At 47.5% G+C, this 19,083-nt stretch overlaps 2 protein-coding genes across 2 annotated transcripts in view; one reads left to right on the top strand and one right to left on the bottom strand.

The window, feature by feature from the left end:
- The window catches only part of LOC128442753 (C-myc promoter-binding protein), a 34,021-nt gene extending 19,142 nt beyond the window's left edge, over positions 1-14,879 (top strand). Inside the window, exons 16-33 of the mRNA XM_053425331.1 lie at positions 136-342; positions 433-561; positions 3,167-3,308; positions 4,921-5,049; positions 6,648-6,767; positions 7,034-7,183; positions 7,652-8,853; positions 9,661-9,871; positions 10,281-10,384; positions 10,519-10,694; positions 10,999-11,166; positions 11,501-11,681; positions 11,782-12,036; positions 12,172-12,289; positions 12,460-12,486; positions 13,240-13,402; positions 13,685-13,749; positions 14,743-14,879. Coding sequence (XP_053281306.1) covers positions 136-342; positions 433-561; positions 3,167-3,308; positions 4,921-5,049; positions 6,648-6,767; positions 7,034-7,183; positions 7,652-8,853; positions 9,661-9,871; positions 10,281-10,384; positions 10,519-10,694; positions 10,999-11,166; positions 11,501-11,681; positions 11,782-12,036; positions 12,172-12,289; positions 12,460-12,486; positions 13,240-13,402; positions 13,685-13,749; positions 14,743-14,879 — 3,684 coding nt within the window. The remainder of the gene's footprint in view (positions 1-135; positions 343-432; positions 562-3,166; positions 3,309-4,920; positions 5,050-6,647; positions 6,768-7,033; positions 7,184-7,651; positions 8,854-9,660; positions 9,872-10,280; positions 10,385-10,518; positions 10,695-10,998; positions 11,167-11,500; positions 11,682-11,781; positions 12,037-12,171; positions 12,290-12,459; positions 12,487-13,239; positions 13,403-13,684; positions 13,750-14,742) is intronic.
- Positions 1-19,083, bottom strand: part of LOC128442553 (NACHT, LRR and PYD domains-containing protein 12) — a 226,845-nt gene that overhangs the window by 82,931 nt on the left and 124,831 nt on the right. The window lies entirely within an intron of this gene.

The raw sequence follows: 19,083 nt of genomic DNA, 5'->3' as shown, positions 1-19,083 counted from the left end.
AGTGATAGGAGATGTTGAGACGAGGAGATTTCTCTCTAGAGTTACGGAGACAGCGACTCAAGCAGCTTTGATATCGACAGTCACACTCACACTTATCTGCGCAAAACTTTCCTTCTCCCCTCTTCACACCCGCAGGAGATCAAATTGTCCCAGAAGATTGCAAAGAAGTACTCCTCCATTCCTCAGCAGTGGTCCAAGTGTCTGCTCCGTCACTGCTACGGCCTGTGGTTCATCTGTCTGCCGGCCTACGTGAAGGTCTGCCACTCCAAGGTGAGGGCCCTGCGCACCGCCTACGACGTGCTCAGGAAGATGCAGGCCAAGAAGCTGCAGCCGCCGGACGAGGTCAGTTCAGCTTTTTATCACACGTTGTGAACGTTTTGCACTTTCCGGTTTAAAAAAAAAATTAAATGTGAATTAAATGTACGACTCCAGGTGTGTTACCGGGTTCTGATGCAGCTCTGTGGACAGTACGGTCAGCCCGTCCTGGCAGTCAGGGTCCTCTTTGAGATGAAGAAGGCTGGAATCCACCCCAACGCCATCACATACGGATACTACAACAAGGTACACACGCCTGTTGTGATTACGTGTGTGGTAAATCTGCACAAATGTGTGTAGCATCAGAGACACCATTCCATTGCCGTTAAAAAAAAGAGCAGGGGTGAAAACACAACATCCTTGGCTGAGATATTAAGAAAAGTATTTTTTTTGTTGCACGTGCACCGATGTTACCATCGTCATCGGACACATCTGTGAACGCTGAGTGGTTAAACAACACAAATGACGTGCGTGTTTATTTGAATACACAACAGAGAAGTCAGATGTGGTCACAGGAGACACATGCAGGACGTATTTTAACACCAGATGTGAACACAGGCTCACCCAAGAGACGTCCACTTGTGATTGGATCTCTCAGGACGGACGTTAGCATCAGGCCAGAGACATCTGGTCATTTGGCGAATGAACAGCATCGACCCTGAGTCTCTTTTCCAAACAGAGATCCTGTATTTACAGTCAGTGTGGGTAACAGATGCAACTGGCCGACAACCAGCCTCTGCTATAGCTGACACTTCTGGAATCTATCAGCTGTGGGACTCCAGAGTGTCACAGTGCGCCGTCAGCCCGGGAGACGTGGTCGTGATCTGGGTTTACCACGGATATTCAGCTGATTCTGCTGCGAGTTTCACAAACACGTGAACGCACCCACGGCTTCGAAAAGTCTTAACAAATCTCTGAGAAGCAATATAGAACAATAAAGTCTGGAGAACTGTCTGTTGTACAAATCAAACTGTTCCTATGCTCAGGTTAGAGGGACGAGGAAATCTCCTAAACTCAACAGAAAGTAAAAGTATGGAAACGTAGTCAGATCCACATGTGATCAAATAAATAGATAAAAGCTTAATATGAATAAGTAAATACCATTATCACGAGTTGCTTTACTATTCTGAGTATTAAAGTGATGGTATTGATCGCATTAATTAGGGTTTTAATGCATTATCTTAAAATGTGAAGCAGCACCATTGATTTGTAAATAATTGATATGATAGATCAAACATCTGAATGTTTGCAGACCTGGAGGCTTAGCCACGATACTCACCAGTCTCATAAATAACTGCTTCCTGCTTCCATTCCTCTCCTGGCGACAGCCGGGAGGCGGAGACTCTTCATCACGCTGATCGCTCTGCAGACGCTCGGCTTTCAGGGCGAGAGAAACATTGGTGACATTTGCAGTTTCCCGTCCCCAAGGTCGCGTGGCGTCACGTGATGATCACACTCGGCTGTCGGGATGAATCGAGACTGTGTTATCAGCTCACACCGTCCCAGATGTGGAGACACAGGGAGAATCAAACCAAATAAGATGATGAGGGAGCAGACGACAAGGCCCCGGTAAAGGTTACTCCTATGTGACGCCTCGGGGGGGTTGTTGTTTCATCTTTCAGGCTGAAGACTTGGATCAACACGAACGCGAAGGTTAAATTCAGATATCGGTTGGTTACAATTAAAATGAGACCAACCACTTGTTTCACAGGAAGAAACTAAAATTAAAGAAATTAAAAGTGATCTGCAGCTCAATAAAACAAACCTGAAACTAAACTGAACAGAAAGTTCCTCCTGACATTGTGTAGGAGCAAGAACTTCCTTGTGTGTCAGACAGGGGCTGAAAAGAGGAACTGCAGCAGCAGGACATTATGAGGACAGTGATGTGTTTAAATGAAGCTTTATACTTCAACTTTCTTCACTTGGGCAGGTGCCGTCCCCAGAATCCTTTGCCTTTTAAATATAACGAGGTCACCAGCTATTGTATGTATTGCTTTTATTCTGAAAAGCAGTTTCATTGTTTGTAGGAAGAGATAGTTGTAGGTTGACAGAAGTCCATCTAAGAGCTCTCACCTTTTGAACGTGGAGTCTAACGAGGGCTCGTTAAGTGTCAGTGAGTCTGAGGCACAGACCACTGTGTGTCAGTCACATTAACAGAGTCACTGACAGCGGTTCCAGGGTTCTCACCTGGTCTGGATCCTTCCAGCCTCCACTCAGCGGCAGCCGGTGAAATGAACCCGGTGCTTTTCAGAGGATTACCGGTGAGCTGCTCTCAGCTGGGGGGGGGGGGGGGTGAAGTGTATTTTCGGAGCAGACTGTCGAACGTGACTTGGCCACAAACAGCTGCGGTGACTGTTCTGTTCCGCCTCCGCTGCCGAGAGGGAGCGTGGATCTGCACAGCGGGTTAACGGCTCTGATGAAAAATCCATTCAACACGCTATTATGAAACAGAGATTGGGTCAAATTATAATAACAAAAGTTGGACACTTGTTTGCATTGTGAACAACATATCTCAGGAACACTTCAAGAGAATCCACTCAGATTTGGCGCAGATGTTCACCGAGACTCACGGATTAACAGATTCGATCTGGGTGGTCAAAGGTCAAAGGTCATGGGCGGCCTCTTTGATCTCTTGAACACAACCTCAAGGCTGCTTTTTGGAATTCCTTCACCTTTTGACCAGTTGTCCCTTGGACTCAGAGATTGATTTAGATTTAGATTTCCGAGTGTCAAAGGTTAAAGGTCACCTGGAAAATAAATGTACATATACCAGAACTGCACTGGTTGAAGAGGGGGGGGGACAGGGAGGTCATTCTAACTCCTTTACCGTGTCTTCCCTCCCGGTGTCCAGGCGGTGTTGGAGAGCACGTGGCCCTCCAGCACCAGAGGAGGCTACTTCCTGTGGATGAAGCTGAGAAACGTGGTCCTCGGCGTGGCACAGTTCAAACAGGCTCTACGCCGGCAGGGCCCCGTCACCCAGAGCCCTCTGTCAGGTAACTGGGATTAGAGAGCAACACTCTGCATGTCTGAGAGGAGGAAGGTTAGTTCACCCTCTGATCTCAGTCAAGAAGAGAAACCTCCTCTGACTCTACTGCAGCATGCACATAGATAGGGAGTTTGTAAACTATACAAGGGGAATTCAACAGAACCACGTGCACATTTGGAAAGCAGCTGTTCATATCCCACGCATTTGCAAACAGAGCTCTGCGTATGATAATAAAACGCTGACTCAGCAGTCGTTACTGGGTCGTTAAGAGGCAATAAAACGTGTGAAACGACCCAAATTTACCCCTCTAAACAGTGAAGTGTGTAAAGTCTCACAGCAACACTATGTAACTTGTTAAGTTGTTAGTTAGTTCTTGGATAACAAGTTGTTATTACCCATGATCCTCTGCTTCCTGAACCTGAATAGCTGCAGCTGTAACAAACCCACAAAACTTGTTTAGAATTCTTCATATTCTCAAAGTTTCCTGCTGAATATTGGAGCTAAACTCAGTTCAGCTTCACTCTTCAGCTGGAGCTGATTGTGGATCAGTTGAAGCTGTGACTCTCAGTCAGTTCCTCTCACAGGAGATGAACCCACTCACCAGAGTTACAGAGACGTTCAGGGAGCGAAGGAGGAAACTTTCTCCACGTTCACAGTCACCGAACCATCAGACACATTTTAATGAAGCTGCTCGTTATAAAAGTTTCATAGTGTTGCTTTAAGACAGTAACTGTAAACACACAAGTATCTCAACGTGTGTGAATTAACTCCCCTGCATGCCGGTGAACCCCTGCACACCCGCTGCATGTTGATCCCCGTCCTGCTGATCCCAGTTTATTATTTAAGATCCTCGCTGGTAACCAGTGTTCAACCCTCCTCGTCAGCTGTGATTTAGTTTGAAAGAGACACAGCTTCCTGTTTAACACATTCAGTTATATTTTCCACATACAACTAGGAGACACAAGCCACAGATATATTTGGCATTAGTTTGAATTAATTCTTAAATATTTACAATTTCCAATTTTTCAAATAATTTCTATTATATTTACCATTAATTTATAAACGTCCTTCTGTATTTTTTACTTGTTTTGCAATGCTTCATACTTTGTGTTGTTAAGTGCTCTCTGTATAAACTTATTATTTATTTATTATTATTATCCTTCAACAGTAATTTTTCATGTTATCATTCTGGTTCGGCTGTATTTTTATTTGGATCTGCACCAAATTGCACAAACACATAAATATCAGTCCCTTAAAGATTCCTGATTATAATTTTCATTAAGATCCACAATTTTCTCTGAAGAATCAAGGAAAATGTTTTAAAAAAAGCAACGTTAAGGAAACTGAGAAGAAAATCTGGATCCAGACCCAAAGAGAACGGGTTCTTCTCTGAGTCTCGTGAAATTAATTTGTTGCACAGACAAAATCATAACCTTCCCACTGGAGGTAATGGAAGTCAGACCCCTTTAAGACACTGTGTCCTCTGTGAGACGGTCCTCGTCTCGTACTCACCATCACCTGAAGGATTTGAAAAGACATTTATTTAAATGTGTAACAAGCAGAGTTGAGGAGCAGGAGTCGAGCTCTGCTTCCTTTAACCGGCTGTTGTCTTTGGGCAGATGGCAGCGACCTGGACGCTGTGAGTCACGGCAGCCTGGAGAGCTCTGCCGACACTAACCCGGCCGAGCAGGGCCCCTACGCCGCCGGCTCCGTCAAAGTAGACCCCACTGACGATAGATCTAGCACAGGTACACTCCAAAAGGCTTGTCTCCGCCATTAAGAGGCAGCCATTCTGTTCTACTGTTCATCTTTTTCCTTTCTATCAATGACATCTTTATTTTTATTCTTTATCCTTCTTCCTCATTTGTCCCACTCATCGACTTGGCCTCCTCCTCCTCCTCCTCCTCCTCCTCCTCCTCGTGCACCTCCTTCCCTCCGCTGCCTGTTTTTCCACCTTCCTCTCGTTTGCCCGTCGCTCATCCGTGTCTCTCCCTGGTTTTGCGGCTGTGGTTTCTGCTCTGCTCTGTCCCTAACCCTGCCCTTCACTCTGGCCCTGCCTGTGTTGCCCTTGCATGCAGTTGGCCGAGGGGCCGGCAGCGTGGGCGCCGGGGCCCCGGTGGCCGACTCCCACCGTGGGGGCTCTGAGCTCAGAGAAGCCACCCTCCACCCAGGTAAACCTCTCTGTCTGTCTCTGTCTCTCTGGTCGCATCTCTGTCTCATCTTCACAGTGTTTTCTAGAGCCCTCTCATCACCACTCGTTCACTGTTTCTCTCTCTCTCTCTCTCTCTCTCTCTCTCTCTCTCTCTCTCTCTCTCTCTCTGATCTCTCTCTCTCTGTCTGATCTCTCTCTCTCTCTCCTCCTCTGTCTGTCTCTCACCGCGTCATCCCTCCGTCCAGCACATCACAGTCGGGTGCTTCTCTGCTGCCCGTCTCTCTTTTGGTCTCTCTCTCGCTCTCCCCTCACGATTCACCACAGACAGATTTGTCATTGTCAATTATGGCGGGTAATTGCCCAGAGGCACATTCTTTCTGATTACGGAAATAATTTTAATCACAGAGTCGGCAGCTCTGCAGGAGACGCTGCGTGGTGTGCACACAGAGAGAGAGAGAGAGAGAGGGAGAGAGAGAGAGAACCTCAGCTCACAGCAGGAGGGAAGGACCCGGATGTGTATATAGAATGAGTTTCGTCCCTTGGCCTCAGATGTGAGTCGCTCCACACTGTGCTGCAGCCGTGCCACGCCGCCCTCATGCTTTATTTAGCATCGATGGCCAAGGAGGCTCATGGGAAAGATGAAAGAGGGGAAACAAATCATCAGACAGCCGGTTGCCCTCAGGTCCAGGGAGGTTTAAGAGACAGGTGGAAGAGTCAGCCCCGAGTGACGGCAGGTTTCTCTTTCTCCCTGAAGTCAGGTCTGAGCAGTGGAGTTCCTCAGCAGCTGTGAACGTGTGGTTTGTTTCCGTACAGTAACTGTAGAGCTGCATGGCCTCAGGACCAGGCTTAGATTCAGCACAGCTTTAGTTGCCTTTTCTCTCCGGCTTTTCCTCTTAACGTCTCAATTACGTCTCCTTCCGGCAACAACAGATTCACAGTTTCTTCTATTTTTATAGCAAAATCTTTTTCTGGGTTTTGTTCTGTAGACACTGGTGAATTAAAGGACATCTGGCACATGCAGCAGTGCGGGTGTGCAGCCGTCTTTAAGGACGAGGTGCCGTTTTGAGAAGCTAGAACTTGAATCCTTCCTCTTTATCATTCACTGTGGTTTATATTCATGTTTACAATCAGTGCCTGTGTTCTCCCCTTTCTTCTGTTTAATCTCCTTCTCCCTCTGTTTCTCTTGTTCCTCAGGAGACCAGTCGGATCTGGGTTATAACTCGCTGTCCAAAGAGGAGGTCCGGAGAGGAGACCCCAGCTCCCAGGACGCTGCCCCCGACAAGGACGAGAAGAAGGAGAGCGACTGCAGCTCCCGTCAGTAGTTCAGATATCACCTGATCTTTATGTCGTCTGTGCCCTCTCAATGTAAAACCATAACTTAAATCACGGGATTCCCCCTTCCTCTGCCTTGATCCTCCCGGCTCCTCCAGAGGCGATTCATCTCTCCTGGTTTCTCACGCACATCAAAGCGTTTTTGTTTTTTTCCGTGCGAGGATTATTTAAAAGAACGATATCGTGTTCAAAGCCGGGCCCATCGTCAACAAGGACGATTTTTGAAATTGTAATTCTTGTGTTTGTAGTGTCTGAGACGGAGAGCGCCAAAGGAAGTAAAGACTGCCTCCCTCAGCTGGACGTGGAGGTCCTCTCCTCCTTCAGGCCGCGGGGCATCGTGCGCAGCAGCTGTGCCTTTGACGACTCGTCCTGTAAACCCAAGAGCTCCGTGAGCACAGGTACACGAGGACATAGGAGTTAATGGCTCCTCCAGTGGGGGAGGAGAAGCTGGTTCAGGTTGGACAAGGGTCCTTGAACTGTTTTGAGATATTTAACATATAAAAGGCCTTTTCAGATTGGATTAAACAAGTATATTTTGCTTTTTGAGAGTGTTATGGCCACTTGAAGGGGAAAACATCCGGGATTTGGGGGATTAAAGTGAAAAATTACAAGAATTTTTTTGTAAGTCCATTGGAATAAAGTCTTAAAGTTATGAGAATAACCGATAGAGAGATAGTGGTGAGATACAGGCCAAACAGACATTTTTTAAATGTACTCCTTCAAACAAGATGAAAGAGTTTCAAAAAGGAAACAAGCTCCATCTATTTAAACCGATTGACCCATGAAACTTCAAGTCAGAACTCTCAGCGCGGTCCGATTGTGTCATTTAACAAAAACAATTCTCTAACACGCTCCCCCCCTCTCAGGACACGTGGCAGGTCTCCTCTTCACCTCCTCCCTGGATGAGATCTGCGAGGTCCAGACCAACAGTCTGCTCAGGAGACACCGGAGCGCTCTGGAAGAGGTGGTGGGCAGCGCCGGCAGCGGCTCGGCCCTCGAGTGGCCGGGGGTCAGGGGTCGCCGTCTGAGCGGAGACACGGTGGGCAGCAGCGGCAGCGGCACCACCGTCCTCGGCCTGGGGATGAGCCAAGGTGAAACGGACCCAGATAAGATCGCGGGTCACCTGGGGGCCGATGCCAGAATTCTCTCCGCTGTTAACTTCAGTAAGAGCAAGAGGCCTCGGTCTCTGGCTTTTGTCGGATCAGAGGGCGTCGCTGGACGTCTGGATCACAGGGAGGAGGACGAGGAGCTGGAGGGACAGGACTCCAGTGATGAGGACAGGAGTAACACAGAGGCCATCTTTGATTTGGAGGATCTGGATTTAGACAAGCCTGCGACCGGGCCTGGCGTCAACGCTCATCAGAGCCACAAGCACAAGAAGCTGGTGGGACGCAGCGCCAGCTCCGGGGCCATGATCCCCGGGACGTCCGGAGGAGCCGTGAAGCGCACCGGCATCGAGATGGGCGACGACCCTCTGTCCCTGCTGGCTGCAGAGTCCCAGTCCGAGCAGCCGGGGGAGGATCGGTACCCAGACGGTGATGAGGGGAGCACGCCGAGCGCCGGCAGGCACCTGGCCCGGGAGATCGAGCTCTACATGAACCACATGGGCAGCCCGCTGACCAGCCGCACGCCCAGTCTGGACCTGCAGGACCCAGCCAGCCCCCTCCTCCTCCATCCCTCCTCCATGTCCGGCCCCCGCAGAGCCAGCCTGCCCCACAGCTCCTCCCACAGCTCCTCCCTCAGGACGGCTGGAGTCCCACGCTCCTGCACGTTCCACCCGCCCTCTCCCTCCCATCCCATCTCACGCCAGCGTCTGTGGTCGTCGCCCCCCCGTCGCAGCTCCAGCACCACGCCCAGCCCCAGCCCTCGCCCCTCCCCCTACAGAGAGAGGGCGGACAGGATGAGCCTGGTGTCGCCTTCACCGTCCTCCTCCTCCTTCGCTCTGGACACTCTGCTCACACCAACGCTGGACGTCTTCAAAACCAGTGTGGTCTCTGCTGGGAAGGGGGTGGCAGAGAAGGCGAGCCGCTGGTACTCGCGTCTGGCCACCTACACCACACCCACCAAGGTACCGAGTCCTGACCGGAGATAGCAGCTTCAGATTGTGGAGATAAATGTTGTTTCAGACTCAAAAAACTCACTTGAATCGAGCTTGAGATGAATATATACATATATACAGATAGTGACCTAATGTTAAACCTATATCAGACATTTTAATCAAAGAAAAAAGCCACTTTTGAATCTATAAACATTCAGCAATGTGAAGCAAACTTCAAATAAGATAAAACCTGTTTAAACACTTGTGTGATTTTACTTTTGCACTGTTGCAAATACACGTCAGTGCTTTTACAATATGAAGCTCATATAGAAGTAGTGGAATACTTCAGTTGGAGCGCTGCTGCCATCTTGTGGCCGTGTTGATATAATTCATATGTGAGATGAGGTGAAAATATTCCTTTATTTGTGGGGAAACTTGCGATATTACAGCAATGACTCAAACATCTGGTAAAAACTTCCAATTTCTCTCTGTTAAAGAAATTAAATAAATTCCTGGATCCACCCCTCTTTTTTTTTAAAGAACTTTTAAATGTTCTGTGGTGCAGATTATAAATGTTTATGACATTTACACAGTTTTATGAAATCGTATGATCCCTGACTATATGTTCATCAGGTTTGCTCTAGTGAATCATTTCAATGATTTGTGTTAAAGTCAAAGAGGAAAACATTTTTTAGTTGAGATAATCTATAAAAACAATCTCTAACCTTTTAGGATATAAGGAATTTAATTTGTAGTAGCTGTTGCTGTGAGTATCATAGTTTTATGAATACATACGTTACACGACATTAACCTGCCGGCTCTCCTCCATCGGTCCAGGACGGTTACGGGGACCGGCTGAGTGTCGGGGACCCGGACGGCTCGTCTCTGCTGGATGAGGAAGACGGCCGGGGGTCGGAGAGCTCCGTGGTCTCTCCACAGAGGAACGGGCCCTCTGGTCCCTCGGGCCCCCGGCGCAGCCCCCGGCGCAGCCGACTGGACAGCCCCCCCGCCGGCACCCGCCGAATGAGACCCACGTCCCTGCTGCCCGGTGAGGAAGCTCCTCTCTTTCCTTATCAGTAGTTTCTAACATGATCACATTCCAAGCAAAGGTTTTTATCTTTGACACATTTTTCAAACAAAGTGATTCAGGTGAAATGAGTTTTTGTGCCGTCTTCATTTTATTTGCCAAATATTTGAAACATTAAACATCAACGGTGAGAAAAATGAAATTGTATCTGTATGAGTTAATTCCATCTGCAGCTCTGTCTTATTTTCTTTAGCAGTTTCTGGTTTAATTATTTGAATGTGACTGTCAATTAAATATTCACTTCTTCAAAGGTCCAGTTTCCTGAAAAACCATCTGATGAAAGACCGGAAATGTTTTTAATAAATATAAAAAGTCATTTGAGTAAATAATGTGATATTATTCTGATCATTCTTCTCTTCTCCTCCTGTAGGTGGCGTCCTCTCGCCCCCCGGCTTCTCTCTGCCGGACAAATCGGACGCCGGCTCCTCCCACTACACCAGCAACACCAGCATCTTCAACAACTACGCCATGGAGGTAAATCACACTGGAAAGATGAGAGGTGGAATTCAGCGACCACCTGTGTTAAATGAGGTGATCACTGATTAATCCAGTGCCTGGAACCAACCAACCATCAGAACTGACCTGAGCTCTGTCTGTGTCTCTTCCAGCTGCTGATCTCCAGCTGCTCTCGCTGTAAGACGTGTGACTCTCTGGTGTACGACGAGGAGATCATGGCCGGCTGGACGGCGGACGACTCCAACCTGAACACCACCTGCCCCTTCTGTGGAAACCCCTTCCTGCCCTTCCTCAATGTGGAGATCAGGGACATGAGGGGACCCGGCAGGTAGACCAGAGCGTTTACATTACCCTTATCTTACTGGTCCTTTCAAATATCCACTTTCTTGACATGGTTTTAAAACAAAAGAGAAATCAGCCTGACACATGGAGGCTGGATCCCTCTGAGGCGGCCGCAGGTTCGATTCCGACCCATCCCTTTGCTGCCCGTCTTCCTCGGTCCCCATTTCACATTTCCACTGCCCAAAACATATCTTTTAAAAGAGAAGGAAACACAAGATATTTTTAAAAACACCCGAATAGATATTTAACAGGACATAAACAACCAGCACCGTTCTGATTTGACTCCCCAGACTCTTCCTGAAGGGCAGTCCGTCAGTGGACGAGGCGATGACGTCATCGTACTCCGCCTCCACGGGTTTCGACACGGGGACGTCCACCTTGTCCACACCCTGTCCCGCAACAGCCGTCTCCCCCCCATTCCCTGTGGTGGTTGTCCAGGAGTCCTCGGACGATGGAAGGTACTCACTGTTGTTCACTGGGATTCACACGCTGTTCATGTGGAGCTGTGTGTGATCACCTGTAGCTCAATCAGAGGAAGTATCTGATCATGATGTTTGTGTGACTCATGAAGTGCAAACAGAAGGGTGGGGGGGGTCTCTACATCCAGTTGTGTTGAATTGTGGGATGAGATCTGTGGTTGATTCATATTGAGAGTTTAAAACAGATCCAGTGTACGTTAAGACAGATTCATAACTTCCTTCTCCTTGTGAATTGTTTAATGTTGTGTTGAGTTGTGTGCGTTGGTTTCTCACACTGACCTGTCCTCACTGTGTCCTCACTGTGTCCTCCCAGGACCAGAGCAACCAGGGCTCAAGGTATCAACATCCCCTCAGGATGCCGGCAGGGCATGGCGTCCCCTGGAGCGGCCATGGCCCGCAGCGTCAGCACCTTCAATCCTCTGGAGGAAGCTTCCCGACCCGGCCGCTGCGTGCCCACGTCCGGCAGCCTGCCCAGCCGCCTCAATGAGACATCGGTACGTGTCCACGCTAACCACAGACCACGTCTCTCTACTTCCTGCTCTAGTCCTCCACAGTCTGCCACTCCTACCACTCATTGATAAATCATTCCCCCAGGATCCACTGAACATGGAGTGGCGGCTCCACAACCCGGAGCCCGTGACCGTCCCCTACCTGAGTCCTCTGGTGCTGTGGAAGGAGCTGGAGACTCTCCTGGAGAACGAGGGCGACCCGGCCATCACCGAGGCCGACATGGTGGACCACCATCCCATCATCTACTGGAACCTGGTGTGGTACTTCAGACGACTGGACCTGCCCAGCAACCTGCCCGGACTCATCCTCACGTCGGAGCACTGCAACAGAGACTCTCAGGTCCAACGCACAAACAGACACACACACGAGTAGTAAACAGATCTTGTGACGTTTAAAAGACAAGTTAGTACATGTTAAGGGTTTTGAGGGAGACAAGAAACACAACTGACGGTCTGTGTCTGTGTCTGTTGACAGGTTCCTCGTCACTGGATGTCCGAGGACAGTAAACACGTGCTGATCCAGATCCTGTGGGACAACCTGAAGCTGCACCAGGACCCCATCCAGCCGCTCTACATCGTCTGGAACACCTTCAGTGAGTCAGAGCAGTTACACTTTGATTTACTCGTGATGACAACTTGGCGGAAGCTGGATTTGTGATCGTTCACCGGTTTGCTGAGGAGGAGGCGCGGAGGGGGGGGGCCAGCTCCTCCTGGGAGGCGGTTCCTCCTCTAACAGGCTGTGTCTGCTCTCTGTGTCTTCCAGGGCTTAATTGTACTCTGTTGTTAGAGAGTGAGTGTTCACCTGCACACACACAAACACACACACACAAACACACACAGATGACTCCTGGTGTCTGTCCAGTGCAAGGCCGGCTGTCTCCCTCTGTGCCGTGTGTGTGTGTTTGTGTGTGTGTGTTCTCTGCCTGATGCTTTGCGTTGTTGTTTGGGAAGTCAAACTCTTCTCATCACATTGAAAGTCTCTTTTTACTGATGATGTTGACTCAGGGGTTGTTGTTGTTGTTGTTGTTGTTGTTGTTGTTGTTGTTGATCAAATACAATCCTGAGATGTATTTGAATGTTGGTTTGCATCTCTGGTGAATGTCCACTTTGTCCTTCCACTTGTTAACGTGGACATACAAATCATAAGTATAAGTATAACAAAAATAACCAGTATCAGTTTATAATATAATAATAAATATTTGTTTTCCCTTTCCGATTGTGCAGTAACAAACTATTCTCATATTAATCTATTGTTGTGTGTGTGTGTGTGTGTAGCATCAGACCTGCTAGTGATGTGTTCAGACCAAAAGTCCAAATACCCTAAAGTACTTATAGCTACAGACACGTGTCCAATATACAAGATTAATAAAACCAGTATAACAGATCCACAGCCCAGGAGCTTTAGGGTGAAGTGAAAAACCTCAGATAAAACCAAACCACCATGATTCTGTTTCACTGTGGTTCTGTCTTGTCTATACAAACAAGTCCTCCGCTGACCTCTGTGTGTGTCTGTGTGTGTCTGTGTGTGTGTTTGTTTTGGTAGATGTCGGCTACCCTCTGTCCCGGCCGGTCCCGGAGGAGGAGAAGCCGTTCAGCGAGGAGCTGCTGCAGAGCGTGGTGAAGAGCATCCAGAGGAACGACCTCAGCCGGCCGATGGCTCAGCTGCTGCAGCTGCTGAACCAGACGCTCGGGGTCAAGAGGCAAAGGTCAGTACTGACACGTGTGTGTGTGTGTTAGAGTCAGAGCGTCTGAAAGTGTGCGTAGAGGTCGTTTCATGTGTAAACAAACACGTAAACCCTTGTGTGTTTACAGGAAAACACTTGATTCACTTACAGAACGATAAATAACAACAAAAACAGATTTTACCAGGTTCATCTAAAGTGTTGACAGGAAGATCTCACTTACTTTCATTGTGTCAGTGACTGAGAATCGAGTGTGAAAGCTGCTGTGATGACTCATTTCTCTTCTTGTGCTCTTGTCTTCATCAGGAGTTTGTACAGAGACGTCCTCTTCCTCTCTCTCGTGGCTCTGGGCAAAGACAACATCGACATCGGCAAGTTCCACTCACATTGAACCTCGTGCCAGGGCTTCATTATTAAATGACTTTTTTCATCGGGTTTGTAGAGAATTGGGATGAATAAAAGTATAAATATATATTTTAATGTGCCTGTATAATGAAGGATGAGCCATTACAGATTTTTGGCCACTTGAGGGCAGCAGAAACCAGCTGTGAACTCAATGTTGACGTTTTACTCTCATTAGCAAATTGTTGTCCTAGTTCAGGCCACAATGGGTTCTAAAATTTGACAGAGGGGCGGGGCCAGGACCAGATGGATGGAGTGTTTTTGTGAACTAATATAAATGAATATAAAAAATCTTTACATACAGGATTTAGCCTTTAACAAGTAGCAAAGCAGTTATTTGCAAGGCAATTGAACAAAAACTCACCTTCGGAGAAAGACATGCTAGCCTTTGCTATTTCGAATGCCACCAAAAAACTTGCCTTGGTAGTTGACTCTCGCAGTTTGTCGGTGAATTTGTTTTTGCTGAGTCTGTAAATTAGCCGCCAACCTCTGAGCCGTAGACGCAGGTTCTTGCGTTGACAGCTCTGTAGCGTAGTTAGCAAGCTTCGTAGCAAAGTGACGGCTGATGTTTTACTCCTTGAAAACTGCGATAGTTTCTCGGCATTCGATTGGACTTCAGTGAAAAAGTATTTGTCCACTCTGTGTCAAACACTTGAGTGCATTCAACCCCGAGGGTACAAACCCAGAACAACAAGAAGCAAGAAAGTACAATTTCTTCGAAAATAAAGCAAAACCACAAAGTGCTATAGTGAGTGCCATTTAAGTGCTAGTAAATTGTTAGTTTAAAAAAAAAATATGATGTGTTTCTGACCCGGCTGTCGTAAGTCCGACATTGCCAGTTGCAGCTGGAACAAAAATCGAACCAGTGAAGCTGAACGAGCCTTGAAGGCTCCACGGGTCTCAGTTGGTTTGAAAGAAGAACTTGTAAACACGGTCTTATCTCCGTTCTCTTCTCCCCTCAGACGCCTTCGACCGTGAGTACAAGCTGGCGTACGACCGCCTGGTGCCCAGCCTGGTGAAGCTGACCCACAACTGTGACCGTCCTCCCAGCACCGGGGTCATGGAGTGTCGCCGGACGTTCGGCGAGCCTTACCTGTGAACCCCCCCCCCCCCCCCCCCCCCCCCCCCCCCCCACGTCCGTCCCACGTCCGTCCCACGCCCGGACGAACTCTCATCGTCGAACGCTTGGAGACGAGCTCAGGAAACCTGTTGGCAGACAGTGAATGTGAACTCAGAGATCAGAGCGGTGGAGTGAGTCAGCGTGATGTAGCCTGAAACCCGACGAGTCACTTCTCTAACGACTCGACTCCGTGACGAAGGGAAACCGACGCCCAGCGATCGGACACGTCCATCGTTCACCTGGTTTCTCTGTTAATCCTGTGAAATCGATGTAAGAGCAGCAGCAGAGGATTTCTTCTTTTTTTTTTTTTTTAAATGCAGCATTTATATTGTATAGTCGCAGTATATGAAGACAATTAGCAATATTTTAATTTGAAGTCTATTTATACAGAGTCAGCTTTATTTATTCTAGCGTTTTATCGTGTCCTGTCGTCGCGGAGAAGAAGCTGACGTATGAATTTATGTCTGTAAATAATTAACCACGTTTCCGAGGGGCATGAAAACAAACGTTCACATCGGAGCTGCGGTGATAACCAATGAGACGTTTGATTCATCGTCTTCATTCGTTGAGCTCGTTGTTGTGAGATAATATTTCCGTGATGAGTTGAATCGATTCTGAATCTTCGGCTGCAGCTCTGATGTTCACGACCTTCTGAAGCCGCCTTGTTTCACGTCCCGCTGCTTTTACTGTTCATTTCATCTTAATGTAAAGATCCACAAGTTTCAGTTTGTTTACACTTCAACGACTTTTTCAAGTTTCCTCACGTTTCGTTAACCAATCAGACGTCAGTGTTCCTGTGGAGGCCGGTGTGTGATCATGTGATGCAGTTTACTCCTCTCGCCAAGAAAATGGCCGACGGTTCCACAACCCAATCCCCTGAATCTCCTGAGAACCTGATCTACGAAGCCGGTTAACTTTATACATTGTGATGAACTCTCCCTCTTTTTGTTGGACGCGGTTTTAAAACCACAAGAAAAACCTGGAACACACAAAACGATTCATCTCACTGTAAAAAATGTCTGTCACAGGTTTTATTTCTCACTTTCCTGCAACTCTTTTGTCCTCGTCGGGATCCTGTAGATCTTCTCTCTGGTTTTTATCTCTTATCTTAAACTTGAACCGGCTCCTATTAGCGCTTTAAATCCAGAATTTATTAAATCCACGACATCTCATGGAAACTGGTTGTGTAGTTTCCGAGTGATCCTGACGACACCTGTGAAAACACAACGTCCGTCCGTGATAATAAAGAATCAGCTCAGATCCTTTCTAATCTTTAACTGTATTTTCTCTTTCAGTCAAACTTATATTAATGTTTAAACAGATTCTGGATCAACTGGATTTTTCAGCAGGTCGTTGTTTTCATGCGTTGATCAAACATGACACGCTGGTTTCAGGAGGACGTCCAGGGTCAAACCTCGAGGGCGTCTCATGAATGTCAAACCATGTGAGTTTGTGTGTGTGAGTGTGTGTTAGTGTGTGTGAGTTTTATCTGTGGCAGAGGAAACCAAAACAGGGAAAGTCTGAAATCTGCACTTTGACCCTTGACAGTGAACTTTCAGGAGGAAGCTCGTCTGTGGATCTTTTGTTGTTTGTGTTAGAAAAAGAAATGAAAAAGTCGTACGAGTGACTGATTTTGCAGAATCTGGGCCGTGTACATTTGAACTGGTCCTTTGTAGAAATCTCGTTTTTCTAACGGTTGGTTCACGCCGACGTCCTGAGAGACGTGAGAGACGGTTCTGAACCGAGACCGGATCTACAGGGGACGGATGGACTTTCAATAAAATCATGTACGAGCTCGACTACGTGTTCTGCTTCCTTCATTTGTTGTTTTTGACAAAGATAACCCGAGTTAACCTGAGTTTTTGACCACAGGTGGCGCTGTAGAGCATGTTTGTGTGATCCGATGAAAAACACTTGTTGATTTTGTCAATCATCCAATCTTGATGTAAACAGCCTCATTTATGATTGATTTGTGATTAAAATGTTATTGGCCATTCAAGTTACAAATACAAAACTCGCTGCGTTTTAAACTCATGTACTTATGAAGTGTTTATCTCATTATTTTAAATCTGAGAATTTCATTTTTCCTCCCTCCAGCGTTTTGTTTTGTTTCCCAGTAGAACACGTCTCCAGTTCACTGTAAGAAAAATAATTTATTGCATGAAACTTAAATATCAACAGTTTTCTCATCAGTGACAAACATCTGCATCAATTCAACACTGAACCAGATGTGAACACGTTTACTGACACACAGACGATCACTGCTGGCCACGCACTGAAATACTGTCTCACACACAAACACACATGAACACACACAAGTTTGATGGTTCAACACAACGACAGCGTCTCTGGGATACAGGTCAGAAAATGATGAACACGCAAAACAGAAAGTTGCATCATCTGATGTTTGAATTCGCTGCACAGTGAAATCTGTACGTCATGTGTTTAATACTAAATCTATTCAAGTGCTCACAAAGTTTAAGGAAAAATCCGCCTCAGAGCAGTGTAGTGACCTGAATCCTGCACGTGGGACGATTCTCTTCTAACATTTGGTGAATTTTCTATTTTCACCGTGAACGACTGAGGAAGTGAGGTCACGTCCAGATGTTTCCAGCAGCTGCAGAGTCAGAAAACATAAAGGTCCAAATCTAAAAGTGGGGCTCAAGAGTCTTATCAGGAAAAAATGAACGGAAGGAAAAGTTAAAGAACAAGAGTCCAAAGCTGAAATTTTGCCGGATGTGACAGCTGCTCTGGACGTTTTCTGGAACTTTCCTTCCGGCCTCCTGGTAAAACGTCCGAGAGAGCTCATGAGAAAACTTCCAGAACCGTTCATGCGAAAACTAAATACTAAAGTTTTCTTCTGCTTCTTCCAGTTACACGACTCCTGACTCAGCATCTGGAGGTTTTAAATGTCTGGATATATTGAGTGACACTGTGTTTTCTTATCAAGACTCTTAAATAAACTCACAGTTCAGACTTCAAGACGTTCTCGTGCTTACTAGTCAAAAGCTGAAAGGTGAGATGTTGTTGAAGCTGCTTTCAGACGTGCACTGAACTCTGGACACTTTACTGAGAGGCTGCAAACGCAGATGTCCGAGTCAGATTCCAGTTTCCGGACTCTTTTCCTACAGCCTCCGAAGTGAAACATCTGGAAAATGTCAGAGTGGGTCCATGTGTGAAGAAAACAGCAGGAAATGTCCCCAAAAATTCCCAAACAAGCGAATGGACGTGTTGATGAGGTTTCTAACACATGAAGCTAGAAGAACACAAATACCTCAGGATGAAGAAGAGGAGCCGGAAACTTAGAAGACGAAGAAGTCAACTAGGAAACGTGAGGCTGTTCCAGAGCTTCTGGTGATAAACAACAACACTGATCTCTCCACAGCAGAATGTATGTCAACACAAAGCGACTCAGGACAAAGCAGCTGCAGACGAATCACTGGAGGAGGATTTTTCCTTTAACGTTGCTTGTGTCTCTACTGGGTCTCTACTGGGTCTCTACTGGGTCTATACTGGGCTGGGGCCTTTGAGACCAGGTCTGGTTGGATCTACAGTACTGATTCCCTCTGGCTGAGGTTCCCCCGGCGGCTCAGATTGAAACCGGGCAGACGAGGACCCGGTTCTCCAGCAGGACGCTGAGGACCAGGAACACGAAGTACAGGGCGAACATGGTGAGGCCCAGCGTGCGGGTCATCTTCCAGCGGCACACGGCGATGGAGATGATGACGAAGAGGAGCATGAGGAAGAGCAGCACGATGGCGCAGAACAAGCCGTTGGAGCTGACGGCGATGGGCTGGCCGTTGTGGAGCAGCGTGAACATGAGCCAGGGGACGGGCAGACTGAAACCAGAGAGGACGGGTCAGGAGAGACCAGGACTCAGAAGCTTCACGACACATTGATCTGACACAAGTTACTTTCAGTTAATTTCCAGAAAACTTTACTCCAGGATAATTTGTAATTGATTGTTTTGCTCACGAGGGAAACAAAGACGGAGCCGATCAGCTGGAGAAGTTGTGTTATCTTGTTGTGTTATCTTGTTGTGTTTCTCTGCGGCCACTCACCCGACAGTGATGTCGAAGATGTTGCTGCCCACGGAGCTGGACACGGCCATGTCTCCCAGACCTTTCCGGGCCACGATGACGCTGGTGATCAGGTCGGGGATGGACGTCCCGGCTGCCAGGAT

The sequence above is a fragment of the Pleuronectes platessa genome, chromosome 1 (genome assembly GCF_947347685.1).
Source record: "Pleuronectes platessa chromosome 1, fPlePla1.1, whole genome shotgun sequence".
NCBI classification, from domain to species: Eukaryota; Metazoa; Chordata; class Actinopteri; order Pleuronectiformes; family Pleuronectidae; genus Pleuronectes; species Pleuronectes platessa.
This window is presented reverse-complemented; position numbering and strand designations above follow the sequence as displayed.